Raw genomic sequence first — 23,095 nt, 5'->3', positions numbered from 1 at the left:
TTGCCCACTCGGGTAGCCAATCAAAACACCAGAGCTCGCTTCCTATTCTCCTCGGGCGCCGCCAGCTGTATCGTAAAGGACGATAAACATGAGCCTTAGTCATGAAACAAAGAAGTTGGTAGAATGTCATTCATTTGTAATTGCACCGTTCCTCAAGGAACGATCGATATGAGGTACTGAACTAGTAACATACATGGGCCTCTGCCCAAAAAGTTGTTAAACCCTACGTGAGGTAACTGGGCACTAAATCAAATACAATGCATGCATACCACTTTTATGTAAGTCAGGTGGTGTTTCAGATATAAATGCTGTATCAAAAATATTGATCAGGATACTTCTTATCCCTATATTTTTCGTCCCATTCATCAACGTTCTCTCTATTTCGGCTTCCGGAAACTTTGGAACGAAATGAAATTTTGTGAACGCGTTATCAACCGATTTGCTGTAGCAAAAGAAACAGGAACACTAGGGAGGCATCCATCCTTTCATGTACATGAATGATTTGGGTTTATGAGTCTTGAAATCAGATTTTGCAAAGGATTGTAAAATCCTCCACAATAGCGTCAACTTCAGGTTCGATTAAACGAAAGAGTGAAAGGCAAAATCCCATGAAGAATTTCACATGAAGAGATGCATATGTAAGACACAAAGAAATGTTACAGTATTTTAAATGTTCTCCTTAGCCAATCACTTAGGTCACATTATCCAATACCGTTTCCAAAATTTTTCTTAACTCTTGCTACAACTACAACAAAGCTCAATTGTCTTTACATAGTTTCAATTTATCCCAACAACTTACAGAAAATTGACAACCCCTTTTCTTAGTTTTCAGCTACAGTTTGCCTCTATTACCCAGATTGGTTTCTTCAGATAACGCAAAATTACAAAATTTTAACCTTTTTTCGTTTGTCTGTAGGTCCACTTTTTCCCTTGTGATACCCAAACCTTTTCATTTGGACAGCATGTTTGACTAATGAAATCTCTCAAAGCTAATTCAGTCATACTACTGAAACAAAGCCGATGAGAAAAAAGTCAAACCAACAAAAGCACGCGATAGGCACTGATGTTTGCGGTACAGGGAAGGAATACAATGATCGATGGACAGTTTGTGATAAACATAGCGTGACTTACAGGTCTCGCTGGTTCATATAGAATCAAAGCGCTGGCATCAGTGCTTTAAGAAATTACGAGTCATCGTTGCGCGCAAGGGTTCTTAGAACGGTAGCGCGGCAGAAACGCTTTGAACCACTTTGTACAAATGGCTGTTTACTGGTGCCTTTCGTTCTTGAACTCTTAATATTGGCTATTCTTGTCTAATTCGTGGATGGCGGCTTTAGATGAGTTCATCAGGAATCTCAGCCGTGCTAAGACTTGACAAGAGGACAGAATTTGCACTGAAAAAAGAAGTCATTTTTCTTTTGCCGTTGCCTCCGCAGCGGCCGTTTTTAGTTCAAGAGATTTCCTATGAATCGGTTCCCATTTTTGAGTCGTGTTCCTTGCGAATAAATCTATAAATCGCTTTGAGTAAACACGACTTTAATTAGTTTGGGCAGCAGTCACATGATCTATAGGATTCAGAGATCTCTCGCCACCTGATTCGTTCTTTTGTTTGGTTTTTTGTTTTTTTTTCTTGTTTTTTTTTGCTTTTGATATTAACCCTATGTCAGCATACCGAGAGGTTTGTTGCTACCACCAATCAGATCCTGCATTAGAGTATTATTTTGCACCAATAAGATCACAGCATTGGGTATTCTTACACCAATAAAAACGTCAGGGAATCATCCCTTACGCCAATCATTTCATAGAATGAATTGCATGAATGAGTTCCTAGGAAAATATCTTTGGCTGTTTTTGGATTATAAATGAACAAACGTTTAAGACTAAATCTTAACAACTGGCTTGGAAACTTTCTTTCTCAACGCTAAAACTGTTTTATGCTGAAAAGATGCGTGCTTACGAAATGTAGGACACTCGCAAGTTTCATACGACTGTGACATAATATTTTGTAAACACGTTATCAACCGATTGGCAATACCAATAAAAAAGGAACGTTTAGGAGGCATCCTCCTATAGGACCATGATTTGGGTTCATTTAAGTTAAATTCGGGATCGATTGAACCAAATTGAAAAAAATCAAAAGAATCCCCTAAAGAGCTGTACTTTTTCTGATTTGATTAAACCATATAGCACATAACTTGACCGGTATGTGATAAAATTAATTTTTTATAAAACACCATGAAATGTTTCCACATCATTTATTCTCCTTATTCAACCACCAAGCTTGCATTATCCAATACCGTTTTCCTTAGCACTTGAAACAACTACAACAAAGCTTTGCTGTCTCTACATAGTTTCTATTTTATCCCAACACCTTGCAGAAACTTGACAGCGCTTTCTCTTAGTTTTCAACTAAAGTTTTTTTTTTTTTTTTTTTTTTTTTTATCGCACCATGACCCAGATGGGTTTGTTCAGATAACAGTAGCCTGCGATACACTTCGTACCGAGAGCACGGCTGTCGTCGGAAGTGACGTAGTTGTTGGAGGGATCAACAATATTCCACATGTCAAGCCACTTGTCACTACCGGTATGGTATTCAGATATACCATGGTATGAATAGAAGGACAGATGGGATATTGTGCCAACACCAGAGGATGGACTCCTCTTATTGTGGTCTGCCGGGCTGTATTTGTAAAACCCATAGACTTTGTTGGCCTCCATGTAACTTTTGCCCATCAAGAACTCGTCGAACTCTGTTTTTTCAGGATTTGGAGCGCCCGCCTTCCTGTTGTAAATAACCCGGATGGTATTGACATCACTGAACCGGAACATAACTTCTTCCCAGTCCCCCATGTTGGGATGGATGTGACTTGCCGCATCTGCGTCTGTGGTTTTTGCTGCTGATGTTGAGAATGTTGACATGATAAAGAAAAAGCTTGCAGACACTTTCGTGGCAACTAGTGTCCAGCCTCCACCCTCGGTCTCCATGTCACAAAAAGCCTGGAATGAGTCATTTGTCGAGCCTCCGTTTGGATCGATCCAGTAAAGTCCACTAACATGACCGAAACCTTAAAAAATAAAAAGTGAACAAAAAGGTATTTGATTTCTCTCCAGAATAAATAATTTTAGGCAGCTTGCCCGGCTGGTTATTTTTTTAGTACTGAAGAGCATATTACATACGGGACTTATATGCGGGGAGTCTAACTGCAACAACAAGCCTGGTTGTGGGCCTCTTTTTCTTCAGCTGCCAGACTGCGAACTTTCTTCGCCCTCAACTCCCCCCCCCCAGAAACTTTGGTTTTAATTGGATCCTTCTTGAAGCTAGGGTTACGACGCTGATTTGTCTCCCCCTCTTCCCCCCCGGTTGATTTTGCTCAGGCAAACAGGAAACATAAATCAAATTAAAACCCAGACCAAAAACAAAACTGTGTCATAATGAAGAGTAAAGTTTGCTATTCTCTTTTTCCTGAAAAGAAAGCCTTATTCACACTCACCTGAATTCAAAATGTCTAGACAGTGACGTCCCGGTTCATTAGCAGCGAAACCCTTCGAGCCAATCACCAATGGTAGCCAAGCTTTACCATCACACCACTCCAAAGCCTTTCGGGAAGCATTGTAGCGAACAGTGCCAACGATACCAATTGTACATAATTCAGCCGTTGAGACACAACACTCACCTTTTTCACCCTAAAAGCAAGAATGCGATGAAACAGTTTCGTAAAGTTATATTTATACAGACAACATTGGGTTGAGTGGAAGGGGTCAAGATTAAGACAGAAGAACGTCTACCAGGGCCATAGACCTTATCACAATTAATATTAGCGCTTTACGAAAGAGCTAAAATTTCAGTTTTGTCTTAGGCTTTTCGATCAATCCAAGACTACAGGTCTGACGTTTCTTTTTTTCTTTCCTCTTTTTTCTCTATCAGTTTTTTCACAAACCTTTTCTCCGTTTCTCCCGTCTCTACCGTTGCGGCCATCTCTACCTTGGACACCTTGCGGGCCCTGAATACCCTGGATACCTTGTATACCTTGATAAAAGAGGGGAAAAAGATAGTGTGATGCTGATGTTTTGAATATCCTCGGTTGTTGGTGGAGAAGAACCAGGCGTAAAGCATGTACGACCTTACCTTCCCACTAAGTTAAGCGTCGATCAGTTTGAAGCTTCAACATCCCCCGAGAAACCCTCCAGGTATTTGAACTTTTGAAGAATGGTTCGTTTAAATTTCTGGTCCCCCCCCCCTCCCCCCGAGCCAACATTGCGTTAATACGCCAAACCCAAGAGCCACATTTGATGGTCAAACAACCTTCCAAAAGAAAAAGCGTTCAATTAGTGAGCAAAAAGGGATGGTTGACTCATATACCGAGTGGTTTCTAATCTATGAATGTCAGAGCAAATTAACCGTATTTCCACAGAAAGACTTCACACTTTAACTCGGTTTATATTCCCAACCCCACCCAAGAAATACTCAACATCCTACCCCCGGTGAAGGCCTTCCTGTCAAATTCCCTTATCAGCGGGCACGGATGACAATGAAGTGCCCGTGGGCTGCCTGGAGGGGGAGGGGGGAGAGCGGAGAGGGGCTATTGACACTTCGAGTTGATCGGCGCATTACTAGCTACTTAATCATACAAATGAAATAAGAAAAAAAATCAACAGAAGTACTATTAGACCAAACAACTTTCTTTACCATCTTTGCCATCCCGACCGTCTCTACCTAAAAGATGAAATATAGAATTACGAACAATTCTTTCAGTCAAAGAGAAGATCACAGAGCAGAAGAAAGTCGTAAATAAAAAGTGCAAACAAATTATAAAACTGACTTTCTTTTCAAAATTGCATTTGACCGTCGTGCGGATTCTTACCATCGCGACCGTAGCAGCAGTCCCTTACATCAGACTTTCCAAAGTAATTTTGTTGTGCATCGTTCTCAGAACCCTGAGGTAATCAACATGAACTATTTAGAATTCTCGATAGATCTAACTTTAAACTGTTACATGAAAAGAACTTTAAACTTTCGGTCTACACGTACGACTCAAAACAAACTGTGTCTGATGAGGAATTAGTCAGTAATCCATAAAAAAGAAAGATTAAACATTTAATGATAAGTCCTAATGTATTGCGCAACTTATTCAAACTTACCAACTTGGACTTTGAGGATGAATACGCCGAGCTCAAGGTTAAAACAGAGATGAACACGATAAATAATCTAGACATTTTAGTTTCCTCGATATTCTTTCCCAGACGAAACTCTAGGTATGTCCACTGCCTGATCACATCTATCAGTTATCGTTTTATCGGAGAGTTTTTATAGCAAATGGAAACTAACCACGTGATGTTATGTTTCCGTTTCCGTCAGTGTTCTAAAATCCCATGGAACCCCGGGATGTAGATGGGTGCCGTGACATCGAAAGGTCATTTTCCCACCCACACATTGCGGTGCGTGGGTTTATTTGTTCATTTGTTTTTGCTCATGCGTGCGTGCACTCAAGAGTCTCTTTTGTAGGTTTTGGAATCGCCCGATTGAGAATTCTCAAGAGGTTTTTTTTATGCCACTGCTTGACACAGGTAAAACAAGAGGGTCTCAATGAAGTTCACTGTCAATTGTCAAATGGTCAAAATATTAACCGTCAATTGTTGTACTTTATTTTATCATGAGAATACAGTAGTGATAGTGATGACTGAGTTGGTTTCAACTTTTAGCCAATGAAATATTTCGCTTTGGCCTTTCCCTTGCTTTCAAAGTCGATGGGTTTGAGAAGAATATTGAAATGAAAACATGATTGTGAAAGCGTGAAATTCATGAATTGAATGGGTTTGTGAACAATAATGAAAAACACAATACCTCGGGAAGTGATTGAATAATGAAGTTAGGTTAAAAAGAGAATGAAAAAATTAATAAGTGTTGGGTTGAGTGTATTTTTCTTATCCATCTGGCGGCAATACCCAACAAAAACTGGCAACGTAATATATATAAGTTAAATTTACTTTGGTAGATATGTACGACAGGGGTCAACGAAAATTTTACTTGGGTCCGTTGGGTAAGAAACCACAAGAACGGAAGTCATTTTGCTTCGGTCTACACTTAGGCTTTAAAGACACAAAAATCTGGGATAAGAAGTACCGATGGTGCATCTAAAGGGTTAGTCCGTGGAGCTGCAGTTCATGGTGTTTATATGTACGGTCTTTGGCACAGTACAAGAGCATAACTTGGCTTTTTACTGTCTATGACGAAATTCTTTTGATTGTATGAAGGCCATGTGAAACCAACTATGATCACATTATTCTCTTCTTCTCCCTCGATAAATGTATTCCGGCATTGTATATTTTAGTTTACGCAATATGAGTCACAAGCCTTGTATCACAAATCAGTGCAGCAATGTGATTACCAAAGCTACTTGTTAGCAAAGAGACGAGTAATGTGGGGATTCGAGACGGCCTCACGAGTATGAATAAAGCGTGTTTCTTACTAAAATGGCACATCGATTGTCACAAATATACTTTGTATCAGTTGGTGAGGACGTTTGTTGATTTCCCTTATTCTATCTCACAGATTCTATGCGTTATTTCCCCGAGAAACTTCCGCCGTAACAATGCCACTTGCGCCAGAAATAACGCAGTACCTGTTTTGTCAGAAACTACCTTTAGTTTGTGCTTATCTGAGTGTAAAGCTAAGGTATAAGCGAATAATTGAAACTATAGGCATATAAGAGCTAATCAGCGACCTTTTCCTCTGATCCTTAGTATATTAGAAATGAATTATGGTAGTAACCCTACCCCTTTCGTTTAACTCTAAAGTTAGTTTAAGTGACTACGGATAGCTCTTTCTTGTTAATTTATATGGATATATAACGATTTTTGACTCTAATTGTGCCATGTTGTACACTGTAAATAAAGTTGTTCATGTTTTTCAGTTTCGCAGTTGTAGCGGGGTTAACGATGAAAAACTCACGGTTATCATATTTTTTCGATACTTGGTTAGACGAAATAAATTCGCGAAAGAATTCATGTAGCTTAGAAAAGGCACTGCTGGGAATAATTAACCTTGGGGGATGTTTCGTAATAATTACTTGAACGTGATGTCTATGATAAACAAAAGAAGAAAAACCAAAAGGTGTCTTTCAGCATAAAAAAAAACTAACTGCTTAACTACTCAAAATGTAACAAAATAACAAGAAGCCTTGACTGTGCTCTATTCTGTTTTAAAGCATGCAAGAAGCGGCCAGAGCACGAAAGAAGTGTAGAGGAAAACACGAGACGTAGTGAGGTTGTTTTCCCTACTTCTTGAGTATTTTCGCCACTTCTTAAGTGCTTTACAACAGAACAAAGCACATTCAAGGCTTCTTTATTAATATATGATAAACAATCCGTCAAATTTCCAACGCATTTCTTTCTATTTTTTTTAAATAATTTTCAAAGCAAACAAATCTGTCGGTAGCCTATTTTGTACTCTCATGACTCTATAGGTCCACTAACCAAACCTTTTCATTTGGACAGCCTGTTTCACTGAAGAAATCTCGCAAAGCGAATTTTGTCATACTACTACAACAAAGCCGATGAGAGAAAAGTTAAACCAACAAAAGCACACGATACGCAATGATGTTTGTATAATTATTTAAAATGGTTATCTCCTAGGTGCAGTTTGCGATAAGCACAGGGTGGCGTACAGATCACATTGGTTCATTTAAAATCAAACTTCCGGCATCAGTGCCTTTAGAAATAGCGAGTCATTGTTAGCGGTAGCACAGAAATGCTCTGCACCACTTTGTACAAATTGTTGCTTACTGTTGCCTTTCGATCTTGAACTTTTATTGTTGCCTCATCTTTTTTTCAATTGGAGGATGGCAGCCTTAGATGAGTTCATCACTGAATCCCAGCCTTTCTTAGACTTGTCAAGTGAACAAAATTTCCGCTTAAAAAAAAAAAAGTCACCTATCTTGTGCCGCTGCCTTCGAAAGATTCCCCGAGCAGCGGCGTTTTTTAGTTTAAGAGTTTTTCTTTGACTCGGTTCCCATCTTTAAGTCGCGTTTCTTGCAAATGAATATCGCCTTGGACACCATTTAGAATACATTTGCTAAAATTAGTGTGGGCTGCAGTCATATAATCTACTGGGTTCAGAGGTCTCTCGCAACCTCCCCTCATCTTTGAATAATTTTTTTTTTTTTTTCACCGCATAGTGGTATGCTGCTCGCACCAATCAGATCGCTCATTACAGTATGTCTATCACATCAATTAGTTTTTGATGTCTATCACATCAATTCGTGGTTAATTTCCATTTTTATAGCAAATGGAAACTAACCACGTGATGTTATGTTTCCGTTTCCGTCAGTGTTCTAAAATCCCATGGAACCGGTGCGTGGGTTTATTTGTTCATTTGTTTTTGCTCATGCGTGCGTGCACTCAAGAGTCTCTTTTGTAGGTTTTGGAATCGCCCGATTGAGAATTCTCAAGAGGTTTTTTTTATGCCACTGCTTGACACAGGTAAAACAAGAGGGTCTCAATGAAGTTCAATGTCAATTGTCAAATGGTCAAAATATTAACCGTCAATTGTTGTACTTTGTTTTATCATGAGAATACAATAGTGATAGTGATGACTGAGTTGGTTTCAACTTTTAGCCAATGAAATATTTCGCTTTGGCCTTTCCCTTGCTTTCAAAGTCGATGGGTTTTGAGAAGAATATCGAAATGAAAACATGATTGTTAAAGCGTGAAATTCAGGAATTGAATGGGTTTGTGAACAATAATGAAAAACACAATACCTCGGGAAGTGATTGAATAATAAGGTTAGGTTAAAAAGAGAATGAAAAAATTAATAGATGTTGGGTTGAGTGTATTTTTCTTATCCATCTGGCGGCAATACCCAACAAAAACTGGCAACGTAATACATATAAGTTAAATTTACTTTGGTAGATATGTACGACAGGGGTCAACGAAAATTTTACTTGGGTCCGTTGGGTAAGAAACCACAAGAACGGAAGTCATTTTGCTTCGGTCTACACTTAGGCTTTAAAGACACAAAAATCTGGGATAAGAAGTACCGATGGTGCATCTAAAGGGTTAGTCCGTGGAGCTGCAGTTTATGGTGTTTATATGTACGGTCTTTGGCACAGTGCAAGTGCATAACTTGGCTTTTTATTGTCTATGACGAAATTCTTTTGATTGTATGAAGGCCATGTGAAACCAACTATGATCACATTATTCTCTTCTTCTCCCTCGATAAATGTATTCCGGCATTGTATATTTTACTTTACGCAATATGAGTCACAAGCCTTGTATCACAAATCAGTGCAGCAATGTGATTACCAAAGCTACTTGTTAGCAAAGAGACGAGTAATGTGGGGATTCGAGACGGCCTCAGGAGTATGAAGAAAGCGTGTTTCTTACTAAAATGGCACATCGATTGTCACAAATATACTATGTATCAGTTGGTGAGGACGTTTGTTGATTGCCCCTATTCTACCTCACAGATTCTATGCGTTATTTCCCCGAGAAACTTCCGCCGTAACAATGCCAATTGGGCCAGAAATAACGCAGTACCTGTTTTGTCACAAACTACCTTTAGTTTGTGCTTATCTGAGTGTAAAGCTAAGGTATAAGCGAATAATTGAAACTATAGGCATATAAGAGCTAATCAGCGACCTTTTCCTCTGATCCTTAGTATATTAGAAATGAATTATGGTAGTAACCCTACCCCTTTCGTTTAACTCTAAAGTTAGTTTAAGTGACTACGGAGAGCTCTTTCTTGTTAATTTATATGGATATATAACGATTTTTGATTCTAATTGTGCCATGTTGTACACTGTAAATAAAGTTGTTCATGTTTTTCAGTTTCGCAGTTGTAGCGGGGTTAACGATGAAAAACTCACGGTTATCATATTTTTTCAATACTTGGTTAGATGAAATAAATTCGCGAAAGAATTCATGTAGCTTAGAAAAGGCACCGCTGGGAATAATTAACCTTGGGGGATGTTTCGTAATAATTACTTGAACGTGATGTCTATGATAAACAAAAGAAGAAAAACCAAAAGGTGTCTTTCAGCATAAAAAAAAACTAACTGCTTAACTACTCAAAATGTAGCAAAATAACAAGAAGCCTTGAATGTGCTCTATTCTGTTTTAAAGCACGCAAGAAGCGGCCAGAGCACGAAAGAAGTGTAGAGGAAAACACGAGACGTAGTGGGGTTGTTTTCCCTACTTCTTGAGTATTTTCGCCACTTCTTAAGTGCTTTACAACAGAATAAAGCACATTCAAGGCTTCTTTATTAATATATGATAAACAATCCGTCAAATTTCCAACGCATTTCTTTCTATTTTTTTTTAAATAATTTTCAAAGCGAACAAATCCGTCGTTAGCATATTTTGTACTCTCATGACTCTATAGGTCCACTAACCAAACCTTTTCATTTAGACAGCCTGTTTCACTGAAGAAATCTCTCAAAGCGAATTTGGTCATACTACTACAACAAAGCCGATGAGAGAAAAGTTAAACCAACAAAAGCACACGATACGGAATGATGTTTGTATAATTATTTAAAATGGTTATCTCCTAGGTGCAGTTTGCGATAAGCACAGGGTGGCGTACAGATCACATTGGTTCATTTAAAATCAAACTGCCGGCATCAGTGCCTTTAGAAATAGCGAGTCATTGTTAGCGGTAGCACAGAAACGCTCTGCACCACTTTGTACAAATTGTTGCTTACTGTTGCCTTTCGATCTTGAACTTTTATTGTTGCCTCATCTTTTTTTCAATTGGAGGATGGCAGCCTTAGATGAGTTCATCACTGAATCCCAGCCTTTCTTAGACTTGTCAAGTGAACAAAATTTCCGCTTAAAAAAAAAAAAGTCACCTATCTTGTGCCGTTGCCTTCGAAAGATTCCCCGAGCAGCGGCGTTTTTTAGTTTAAGAGTTTTTCTTTGACTCGGTTCCCATCTTTAAGTCGCGTTTCTTGCAAATGAATATCACCTTGGACACCATTTAGAATACATTTGCTAAAATTAGTGTGGGCTGCAGTCATATAATCTACTGGGTTCAGAGATCTCTCGCCACCTCCCCCCATCTTTGAATTTTTTTTTTTTTTTTAACGCATAGTGGTATGCTGCTCACACCAATCAGATCACTCATTACAGTATGTCTATCACATCAATCAGTTTGCTGCATTAAAGTATGTATCTCGCACCAATGAGATCACAGCATTAGGGTATTCTTGCACCAATCAGAGCGTCAGGGAATTGTCCCTCATGCCAATCATGTCATAGAATTGATGAATTCCCCGCTAAAATGTATTTGGCTGTTTTTCGGACTTAAAATGAAGAAACACTAAAGACTAGATCTTAGCAACTGGCTTTGAAAATCTCTTTCTCAACTGAACTGTTGTATGCGGAGAAGATGCATGCGTGCTTACGGAAATGAAGGCCACCCGTAATTTTCATCATACTATGACATGATATTTTGTAAACACATTATCAACCGATGTGTAATAGCGGGAAAAAAAAAAGAACGTTTTTGAGGCATCCTTTGTAGGACCATGATTTGGGTTCGATTAAACCAAAATGAGAAAAATTAAAAGAATCCACTAAAGAACCGCGCTTTTTCTAATTTGATTTAAACCAGATGGTACCTAACCACAGGTGGCCCAGGCTCTGTCACAGGTTCTTTCACAGGATCTTTCACAGTGGATTATTATAGAGTTTATATAGTGGTTTAGTTGCACTTGCTTTTGAGCTCCGTAAATGTAAAGTTGTGTAAAATGATCAAAGAAATAGTCTTACCTTCATACAGAGTAGTCTGTGTTGTTCTCGTCGCGATTTGAGGCCGTTACGATGTGTTTTAGCTTGACGCCCTAATCACCACCGAGTCACGTACACAAGAAAAGGGAAGGCAGGAAACGTCTGTTGACACATGCTCCCCAAAATCGCTCGAAAACAGCACTTAAATACTTTCCCTCGAATCAAAACTTGGCAGCACGAAAGCCAAATGGTTGCCCTTAAATTTCACCGAAAAAAATCCCGCAAAAGTTGGCTTGTCGAGCAACCAATCCAGCAAGAATTTCAAATCAACGGCCGTTCTGAATTCTTCTGATGCGTGGAAGTAACACCTTGTGCAGCTGAGAGACCGTTAATGCGCAGTAAACCTGGACCCTAGTCAGATCTCTCTCAACGGGTCCTCCCCATAGTCTTCTAACACCAACCCTTCACACTAAGGTACCACTAGATCGTCGATACTGTCCATCTTCACTGTTTTCTCGTTATACTTGATAACAACAGGTGTTAATCAAGTTAAGCAATAGACAACACTTTCTATCGGTAAATCGGCGTATTAACCTACTGGGGATGCTGGGAAAACACGACAAACGCCCCTCGCCTCCTGCTCAAAACACAATATGAAAGACTGTGTGAATAAATGAATTTCATATGCGTAAGGATTAATAAATTAGTAATATAAATGAAAAAATTACTCAGTTCCGATTGGTTTAAGTTAAATGCAGTTTTCAGGTAATTCAATACAAAAGAGGGTTAATTCAGTGCAAAGAAAGTAACAAACCAGACATTCTAATTGGGCAGAATGATTGGTCAATGTCAATGTCAAGGTCAATGTCACTTGCAGGGTTTAAATAAATTATTTTTGCACGTGATGCGCGCGCTTTTCTTCTGCATAATTATGATAAGTTACTTCGTATTTTTCCATGTATATCATTTATACATAATCACGTGATTTTTCTTGTGCAATTTGGAATAAATAAGCACTTGTAAATTTTTTCAAAGAGCACAAATTGCATTCGCCCCACGGGCTCACGCAATTTTGTTAGTCTTTCCAAAAATGTACTCGTGCTTATTTATTCCAAATTGCGCTCGAAATCATGTGATTACCTAGACGAATACGAGAGTGATATCCGCTGTAAAGGCCCGTTTGAACGGTTTCAACATTGCTTCAACATGCATTCAACACTTTGTTGAAACAAATGTTCGGTGCGTTTAAACTCTGGTTTACACAGGTTGTTCAAACATTGTTGAAAACGTAAAATATGTCGAAAGCTTGTTGAAAGCGTGTTGAATCAAGTTTCAATCGGTTTAAAGTTTCGTTCAACATCGATTCAACTTTTCCTTTGTAAGGCCTTTGTGAGACATTTGAAAGGCCTCCGAACAACTTTGTTTTTGCGTCCAACATTTACCCAACATGCGTTCAACTTTTGCTGAACGCATGTTGGTTAAATGTTGAAACCATTTAAATGGACCTTAATGAACACTACTTAAGCAGTGAATGGGTTCAACTACTGTACAGGCCTAAATTTTTTCATTTTTTTCACAACTGCTTAAGTAGTGTTCATTACTGCGAAGATCACTCACACTCAAAACAATATGACTCAATTTTGTATGAGTTTATCGGTTTAATAAAAGATAGGCTTCTGCTAATCAGGGAGCTCCTAATATCTCTGTTATTTCACAAATGGAGATAATTCATACCATCCGATCCTCACGCGGTTAAGCTTTCAGTCTCCCTTCCACGGAAATGAAATTCCGACTTCATTTTCTATTCCTGGTTAAAAATTTGCCAACGTTAGTTTTTGGGGGAGGGTAGGGTGGGAGAAGAAGTTGACAGACCCTGGGGAAGGAAGGGGATAAGAGGGTAAATAAACAGTGACATAACATCCATAAACCTTTTAATTTATTTGATTACGACGCAGTCATCTGTGCGATGACCAAAAAAAAATTGAAAACAAATATTTCCAGTTTCTATATCACATTTTTTTGGATTACTACTATTATTAATACGATTCCAAAATTTACCCCCGATTCCTTTAACTTTCCTTCGTCTCGCTAGATACATGTTGAACTCACAGAAACATTTTTCCTGCTTTTCTTTATTCTCGTCAAACTCCCTAGATAGCCTTTTGGTCAGTGGTTCATTAGTCCAGAAATAAGAGCGAGATAAATTAAGTTTGAATAAATTAGCATAAAACTGACAGAAGTACTGCTATGCCGTAGTTCGAATGGTTTTCATTTTATCTTTTGAGACAATTCAAAGAAAAGGTGAAATTCTTTGTGAACTGGGAGTTTTGAAAGCTGGCTGACATTACAGGAGATCGAAAGTTAAGAGGATCAAATAATTATATTCCGTTTCATAAGAGAAAGTTTGCTGTTACAATTCAATAGAGTTCCAGCCTCTTCATGCTTGACAGCATTTATTTTATCTAATATATTATTAAATGTTTTATCACGAAAATCCTTTACTTTGAACAACACAACTTTGTTTGCTTTTTTTACCTCTTTTTTACTAAAAAAAGTAATGCTGCGTTGTTTTTATGTAGTTTCTCTTTTATCCCAACACCTTACAGGAACTTGACAGGGCCTTTTCTTATATTTCAACTACAGTTTGCCCTTATCGCACCATCATCCAGATTTGTTGTTCAAATAACAATAGCCCGCGATACACTTGGTGCCGCGAGCGCGGCTGTCGCCGGAAGTGAGGTAGTCGTTGGTGACTTCAGCACCATTGCACATGTCAAGCCATTTGTGTGTACCACCTGGGATTCAGATATTCCTTTGTTTGAATAGATGTGCAAACCGACTATTGCGACAAAACCAGAAGGTGAATTTCTCTTATTGTGATCTGCCGGGCTGTACTTGTAAAACCGAAGATGTTCCTCGCCTTATTGTAAGTTGTCCCCATCAGGAACTTGCCGAACTCAGTTTTGTCCTTATTTGGAGCGCCCGCTTTCCTTTTGTTAGTAACAACAAGGGTATTTACCTCACTGAACCCGAACATGACTTCCTCCCAGTCCCTCATATTAGGGTGGATGTGACTCGCCGCATCTGCGTCTGTGGTTCTTGCTGCTGATGCTGCGAAGGATGTTTTGATGAAGAGGAAGCTTGGGTACACTTTGGTGGAAAATAGTGTCCAGCCTCCTCCATCGGTCTCCATGTCGCAAAAAGCCTGGAACGAGTCATCTGTCGAGCCATTGCTTGGATCGATCCAGTAAAGTGCGCTACCACGACCGTGACCTGAAAGAATTAAAAAAAACCATCAAAAAGGAAATTAATTTCTCTCCGAAAGATATGAATTTATGCAGGTTGCCTGGCTGGTTATTTTTTCAGTACTGAAGAGCATATTACATACGGGGCTTGTATGCGCGGAGTATAAATACAATTACAGGCCTGGTTGCGGGCCTCTTTTTCTTTAGTTTTCAGACTGCAAACGTTTTTCCACCTCACCCCACCCCCCCGCTCCCTATAAACTTTGGTGTAAATTGGATCCTTCTTGAGGCAAGGGTTAAGACACAAGCTCAGCCTTAGAAATGTACACAAGTGCACGGCTGTTTCAAAACGCCCGCCAGTGGAAATTTAGTTCGCGCATGTCAGATTGACATTTTAAGTTTGAAACCGCTGTAAATGTTCACTTAACGGCTCAACAAGAAAGAGCCCACTGATCACTAAGTCGCATAAAGTATAAGCGCAGAGCCTAAGGATATAGCTGAATTATGCGCACTCATTGTCTTTTGCTTCTCTGGTTAATGTTCACCTTGGAAAGACGGCATCTGTGGGATAGTCAATTATGCGACGGCTTCAAAGCACTTTGTTTTGACCCGTGATGACTTATCACCTCTTAGAGGTCTTCTTATTTTCAGGCAAGATTCTGACTGCTTCGAATTTTTCCTTAAATAAAGAAACGACTCTGGCTGTACATCTCTCCTTTGCTGTACGTTTCTGTACCAAGACGTTTTAATCCGAATTGTTTTGAGCGGTGTAATCCGCCACTACCGTTCACCACCGAAATAGTAAATATGGCGTCCATTTTCTCTTTGACCTCGAGCTAATTCCCCTGAACTGCGCGATTTTAACTTCTTAATACAATCGTGCTTATCCATGGGCTAAATAAAGAATACGCGATGTATGACAAGCTGCTAAAATATCCACGGCCTTCTATCACGTGCACGAAAGTCGCACTGTGTGCGTGTGATTTCCTTCCCAACAAGTTTACGTGATCGATCTGTCACGGGAAGCTACAGGAAATAGTGAAAGCACGGACAAGACGTTTCTTTCGGTGAAAATTTCGATCACGATCAGGGATGAAAAACCCTTCAATTACATGTTAATATTTGTTCATTGATCTGGTAGGTAAATCGTTCTTCTTGGCAAGATTCACATGGTTTATTGCGAGTATTCCCTGCCCCTTCAAATGGAACGAACTGCACGCAATAACACAAGAAATGCAAATATAAATAGATAAATAGACACCCCGTCCTGAACCAAGGTACAAACCCAAAGGGCGTACCATTCTGAAGCAATAAAAGCTCACGAAAAGGAATTTCGAAACATTTCTTGAGTCAATTTAGTGCTCCGTTCGATTACACATTTAGATGGCTACCTTTCGTCTCTCTGAACATCGACAAATATTAGAAAAAATATGCCGAATTTGTGGAGAGCGATTGAAGAAGGCAAAAGATAAGTATGAGAACAGTTTTCTTTGCGCTGTTAAGATGGAGATAATTTTTACAGCCTTTGGTGTCAAAGTTCATAAAGATGATCTTGACATGTGCCCTCCCAAGTTCTGCCACAAGTGTTATAAGCTTGCACTAAGAGGAGGCACACGCCTTGCAATTAATGTGTGGCCCCCTCACAGACGAACTGGAAACTGTAAGATCTGCAGTTCCTCTAAAGATCAAGAGAAACCTGGCAGGAAGAAGAAGAGTAAACCTGGTGTAAAGCCCAGAGAGGACTCGACAGCTGGACCTGAGGAACCAGTGGAAATGGTGGAAGGAATGTCTAGTACTCTAAGCTTCCAACCAGACCCTGCCACACTCTCATTCTCTGAGGAGGTAAAGAGTCTAGAAAGCTATCGAGGATCAGAACCTCTTTATCCAGAACAGTTTGCTGAAAACATCAAGCACGAGTACATGTGCCCAATTTGCAAAGAGGTACTTGATCAACCAGTCCAGACAAAATGCCTAACTCCACACATATTTTTTGCTAGTTGTTTATCATTTTCTTTCGAAACCTGTGGATCCCTTTGCCCGGTGTGCCGAACAAACATTGAAAATCCAAATAAGTTCATTGAGCCAGCCCTTTTGTTCTTCGCACAATACTTTCAGAGCTAGATTTTCGATGTCCTTCTTGTGCACACACAGTAAAACTCCACCAACTACCACAACATCAAGAATGTTGCATTCCACAGCCTACAACAGCACCCACACACATTTTAACTCCTTTGCAAAGATCAGTTCCAGTAACATCACCCCTCCTTGTCCCAGTGAAACCTCTACCTGCAGCAGTGGAAAATGGACCAGCAACAACAACCACCTGTGGAGAACTGACAGTAAGCCAACTGCTAACCAGCCCAAAGGAAGTTTATACATCCCTAAAGGAGGAAGTTGGACTATTTATTATTCGACAGTTTCTATCACAGTCTCAGGATGGGGCAACTATTCTCCTGAAAACAGGTGGCCAGGTAATAAAAAAAAATTTTTAAGTCAAAAATACATTCATTTTCAAAATAAAAGTTAAGATAATTCATTTTCAGCCCTTAGAATTGGTTAAAAGGACCAGGGCAAGGAAAACAACTCATGAGGTAACAAGGAAAACTGCCAGACAACGATCAAAGGTAGTAGCAGAGACCAGGATAGCTTTGAGTGGTGGGGCAGCCGGTACCCAGTTGAAAGATGAACTGCGAGCAATGGGCAGAATAGAGAGGGAGAGATCTGCTAAAGCCACTTAAGTGGCCTGTTTAGCAGACCCCATTGTGGAGGTTCATATATATCGCGGAAATGCATTAGAGTTTCCGCGTCCAAAATCCCTGATCTGTGGGTCCAAGGGCCGCAAAGAACGCAACAGCAAACATGGCCTGAGCTAATTTTTTTTGTTTTGTTTTGTTTTGTTTTGGTTTTTTTTTTTTTTTTTTTTCTTGATGATTGAGTTTGTTCGCGGCCAAGATGATATTTTCTAGTATGGGTAAAGAAATGGGTAACGAGTGTCTCTCGAAGGGTTCATTTTACTGTAACCCGCAGTGCGAGTTTGATCATTTCAGATTTAGTGGGGTCAGGCAGAGAAGCTAAACGATGGGAACAAGCAAAATTTAAAAGGCCCGTTAAAGATCGTCTCTTCCGTAGGACGACCTTCTTCCTAAACAAAATTCTAAAATCAAAGAAGAATGTGTACGTATTTTTTATGGAGGCAAACGAGCTTCCTGCAACACAGAATCTAGTTCGATGCCTTCAAAATATAACGTAGTAAGAGGGCCGCAGGTTTTCTCAGGTGCAATGGGAATGCCAACATATGAACCAAGATCAATAAACAAATCTAGCTGAGTCAGACAAAGTTGCTTTTCTGGGGCAATAATTGGAAAATCATACAACGGATGAACGATATGATCTATTTTTAGCTTATGATGGGCAACTTAACCCATTCAACTGCTGTGCTAAGAATTTCAAATGTCCTACAAGAGCTTGCACAACCCATAGGCATACAGCACTCAAAGTAAAAGGGGGGGTCACGCCACTGCATAAGGGGAAGCAAAATGACAAAGAATTAGGTTTGGAAGAATTAGGTTTTACAAGATTCAACTCCAAGGCTCTAGCACGTTAAAAAAAAAAAACTTTCCGTACTCGTGAAAAACAACTTCTCTCGAAGGATTAAACCCAATTCTGGCATGTGAAAGCTAAGCGTACGTCAATAAACACGCCCCTTGGATAACATAAACAGTATTCGGTTTCATGTTAAGTTCTAACTGAAAATATATCAAATGTTCGCAGTGTTGAGTTCTTAAGGCTTGCAAGGTCGAATTCTTAGATTCTTAAGGTTCCGTTCTTAAGGCTCGTGTTCCGTTTAATTTCTTCACAGTAATTCTCTTTTCCTTGACAAGGACGCTGTATTTCAAACTCACCTGACTTCAAAATATCTAGACAGTGACGTCCTGGTTTATTAGCAGCCAAACCTTTCCAGCCAATCACCACCGGTAATCAAGCTTTACCATCAAACCATTCCAAAGCCTTTCGGGGAGCATTGTAGCGAACAGTGCCAGTGATACTTGTTGTTCATAATTCAGCGGTTGAGACACAAGACTCACCTTTTTCACCCTAATAGCAAAAATATGATAAAATAATTTAATTTATGCAGACAGAGGAACTGAGGAACGTCTCAGATCATCGCAACTGTCCCTAAAACAGTTGTTTACCTCCAAAAAATACTTTGAAATACCAATTCACTAGACTACCAGTAACTTTATAGAATAAGTTATTACTATGCCCATCATATCACAATATCAGCGCTCTGAAATGAGCTAGAATTTCAGTTTGCACGGTCTTAAACATTTCAATTTATCCAAAACAGCCGGTCTGACGTTTATTATTTTTTTTTCTCCCTCTTTTCCTTTTCTTCACAAGCCTTCTCTCCGTTTCTCCCGTCTCTACCGTTGCGGCCGTCTCTACCTTGGACGCCTTGCGGACCTTGAATACCTTGGATACCTTGCTAAATGAGGGGAAAAATAGTATAATGCTGATGTTTAGATTATCCTTGGTCGTCGGTGGAGCAGAACCAGCTGCAGTTCTAGAGTACGTATGAACTCGCTGAAAGTAATAATATGATCGGCATGACACCGTTCACACTATGTGTGACCAGACGCTCGTTCAGTTTTTATACCTAATGGAAACTGACTACGTGATGTTATGTTTCCCTTCTATTCTAGAATCCCATGGAATTCGGATGTGGGCGTGTACCATGACATCGAAAGGTCATTTTTCCTCACATACCATTTCTACTGCTACTTCTACTGTTATATCAAACTAAACTGTAGACACAAAGCCATCTGAATGGATATTTGAGCTTCCCCGTCTTTCCCTGATATTCCGTTTTAGTATAATTTCAGAGCTGAGCAAAGAGTTACCAGCAATCTGACTGGTCGAGCGGTTCCTTATATGACGCTATATAAACCGTCCCACGCGGTTTATATAAACTGTTAAAATAAAATGTTAATAAATGTTACTAAAATGTTATTATTTAAGATATTTCTCTGTTGTTCAGCTCTGAAATTATACTAAAACAATTATTCGCCTCAGGTTCGGTGAATATTGTTGAATAATCCCCGAGACGAAGTCGAGGGGATTATTCGACGATATTTACCAAACCTGAGGCGAATAATTGTTAATTCTTACATAGTATTAAACATCTATATAAAGTAAATGATTCTCGTCGAACGCTTATAGGGGAATAAACAAGTTTGAATTGACCTCAAATGCTCACAATAAAAAACCTCTCAAATCAGGCGATGAAAAAAAGATTAAAAGAAAAAAAAGAAACTCGATGAAACTTTTCCAAACCTGCGAAAGTTCAATTTCGAGAGCACGTACCACAAAATCAAGCCTCAGCGAGGCACATGGCAGTATATTCATCGGCTAAGTCTCCCTCTTACTAAACATAGACGCACGTAGAAGCCTTGTTCTAAGAACTACGGGAAAGCGGGTTCTTTGAAAGGGCCGCGCTCAACCAGGATGCAATGCGGGGGTAGTGGCCTTTCAAAGTATTTTCTGTAAAAGGAAAGCCTATTGTGTGTGCAATATTATTTGACTAAATCTTTGCAGTCTCGATCGAGAACGGGCATTTTATACCCTCATCTAGTTTCTTCAAGTGTCTCTTGTCTATTTACTACGTATTCTTGTTGTTTCATTCCGTGTCACAACCATCTTTGCCTCGGACGCCTTGCGGACCTAAATACCTTGTAAGAGGAAAACATTTTGCGAGTTCTAAGTCCTCGATAAAAAATTTATTTGATAAGAATCGAGTCTATGGAAATTGATAATTATTACTGTTGCCTTTTCATAACTACTTAGCGCCGCGAAGAAAATTGGAGAATTGCACAATTGAAGGATTTACAAAATGAATCTGGAGCTCGTCAGTGATAAAATGATGAATTTTTTTATACATTTCTTGTACTATTTTCACCATCCCGATCGTCTCTACATAGAAGACGGAGAATGAAAAAATATTTAGCTACTTTTAACATTTTTCTTATGAGCGTTTAAAATGTATAAAACACGGGACAAAAAGTCGATACGTGTAAAAGTTTCAATTGCTTTCGACCTTCCCTTGTACCATCGCGACATTAGCGGCATTCCTCTGGATCCGTTTTTCGACAGTGGTTTTGCCGTGTTCCGTTCGCAGAACCCTAAAAGAAAAAAAGAAGAAAAATCGATCAACTTCAGAATTTACGATTTCTATATCGATCTAGAACTGGAAGTCCTCGCCGTAAATCTAACAAAACCATAAACTTCGTCCGGTACCTGTCACGAAGTCGGGTTGAAAAATTTTCTTAATCAACAAAACGGAATATGCTCCAGTCATATATGGATTAACTTAAGAAACGTAGCGACTTGGCCAATGCGTTTGTATTATAATTCAAGGCAAACACGAAACTGAATGCAAGAAGTAAGCGGTTTAAGTAAGTGTTTAGTTGCCTCTTCTTCTCAGAAATGTTTCAATATCATTAAATAAAATGAAATTAAGTGAACACTTTGAATGCAAAAAGGGTTGTTTCTTCTTAACATGAACGAGAAAAATCGACAAAACCCACAGCATAGACTATTAATCTATTATTTCTGTTTGCTGTTTAGGGGTGGCTTTTCTTTGACAAAGATCATTTATGAATTTATCTTTTAATCAATTTCTGTTTTCCTTCTTCTTTTCTTTCATGGCTGCACATTCTCAAGGATTAAAGTAATTTTTAGTGCGGTTCTCGACAAAGGAATCCAACGGAGAGATAATGTGGAAATAAAAATCGATTCTAACGTTATTCGTGTTTTAAAATAATTACACAGTGTCTGTCGAACTTGAATCGTTCAGCACTGATCCCTTAATGCGAAGGGGTACTGTCACCTGTCTTTCTAGTTCTTTCTTGTCCTCCTTGGCCTCAAAATGTGACTAGCCCTGGTAAAGTACAGTTCCTACTAGCCTTAGAGACCTAATCTTTTCTTTCTTCGGATGCGTACTGTCAAATTTGTCTGACTCATAAACTGGTAACAAGGATCGAAGATCACGTGAAATCAATCGTAAACGAGAAGTATTTTTGAAATTTTGTTAACTGCCTGTAGGCTGTAAAAAGGTTAACTCTGCCCTTCGCATATACACCATAAGATTTTTCGATCGATCTAAAATATTAATTGAGGTTCCTATAACAAGAACCGTCGCCATTTTTCTCCCAATACCATGCTCTCAAAATACAAGAGTTTTATGTTCGCATGCATAGAAATGTTTGGGGCCCCAATCAGAGCTGGACTCATTTTCTCCCGAGCCGCTAGGCGAGGGTTAAAATGAGTCTGAAAAGAGCCAAAAAAGATTTGTCTCAGAACATAAACAGTATTATTAAAAACTAGATCATTGGATAATGCAATTCAAGACTTTTTATTGGCTTAGCCATTATGGTATATCAGCCAATATACCATAATCTAATATCTGTACATCGTAACATCCGGTCTCTTCTAACGAAATAAAGTCGAGAAGATTTGTCTAATATCTTAAGGGCGTTTTTTTTTTTTAATAAAACAATTATTCCACTCGCGCTTGTTGGATATGAGATGATCATAGCCAACGAGGCGCGTAGCGCCGAGGTGGCTATCTATCATCTCATATCCAACGCGCGCTCGTGGAATAATTGTTAAATATACCATTATTATCACTTTTATGGCACTGAGAGAAACAAAAGAAAGAAATGAAATGATAACACTGGAAGAGCCTAAACAATCACGCGAGCGTGCAAACGGGTTATAAACCTTTTAACCCGCCAGAATCTCCATTTTAACCCGCAAAATGCACCACAATGATCGTCGAAGTAATGATGATATGTGAGAGAAATTTGAGACGTGTGAGTGGGAAGGGCAGGGGAGGAGGCTCAGAAAGGAAGGGAGGAAAGAGAGGGGTCTCTTACCTAGACCTTCCACGGCCGAGCGGCTGTAGGTACGCGGTAGGATGTGGACACGAGATTAGATTAGAGGGTGAAAAGCAAGGTGACATAAAACTGAATAAACTTTAAGGAAGAAGGTTGTGGATTTTTCGTCATTGTTAGAAGAGATTTACAATATTCACCTCTGATTTCCGTTACTTTTTTTCATCTCACTAA

General features: G+C 39.2%; 1 protein-coding gene and 1 pseudogene across 1 annotated transcript; both read right to left on the bottom strand.

Moving 5' to 3' along the window:
* Positions 1 to 2,249: 2,249 nt before the first annotated feature.
* On the bottom strand, positions 2,250 to 12,346 carry LOC148743261 (uncharacterized). Its single transcript, XM_088725140.1, has 6 exons — positions 11,767 to 12,346; positions 4,863 to 4,935; positions 4,688 to 4,714; positions 3,939 to 4,027; positions 3,492 to 3,684; positions 2,250 to 3,065 (listed from the first exon to the last, which is right to left on the bottom strand). The coding sequence occupies exons 1-6, from the start codon at positions 11,770 to 11,772 to the stop codon at positions 2,440 to 2,442; spliced, it is 1,014 nt and encodes a 337-aa protein (XP_088581266.1). The 5' UTR covers positions 11,773 to 12,346; the 3' UTR covers positions 2,250 to 2,439.
* A 2,028-nt stretch (positions 12,347 to 14,374) lies between these two features.
* On the bottom strand, positions 14,375 to 21,324 carry LOC148743260 (uncharacterized; annotated as a pseudogene).
* Positions 21,325 to 23,095: the final 1,771 nt, after the last annotated feature.

Source organism: Stylophora pistillata, chromosome 1, assembly GCF_964205215.1.
Source record: "Stylophora pistillata chromosome 1, jaStyPist1.2, whole genome shotgun sequence".
NCBI classification, from domain to species: Eukaryota; Metazoa; Cnidaria; class Anthozoa; order Scleractinia; family Pocilloporidae; genus Stylophora; species Stylophora pistillata.
The sequence above is the reverse complement of the archived record's forward strand: the minus strand, read 5'-3'. Positions and strand labels throughout refer to the sequence as shown.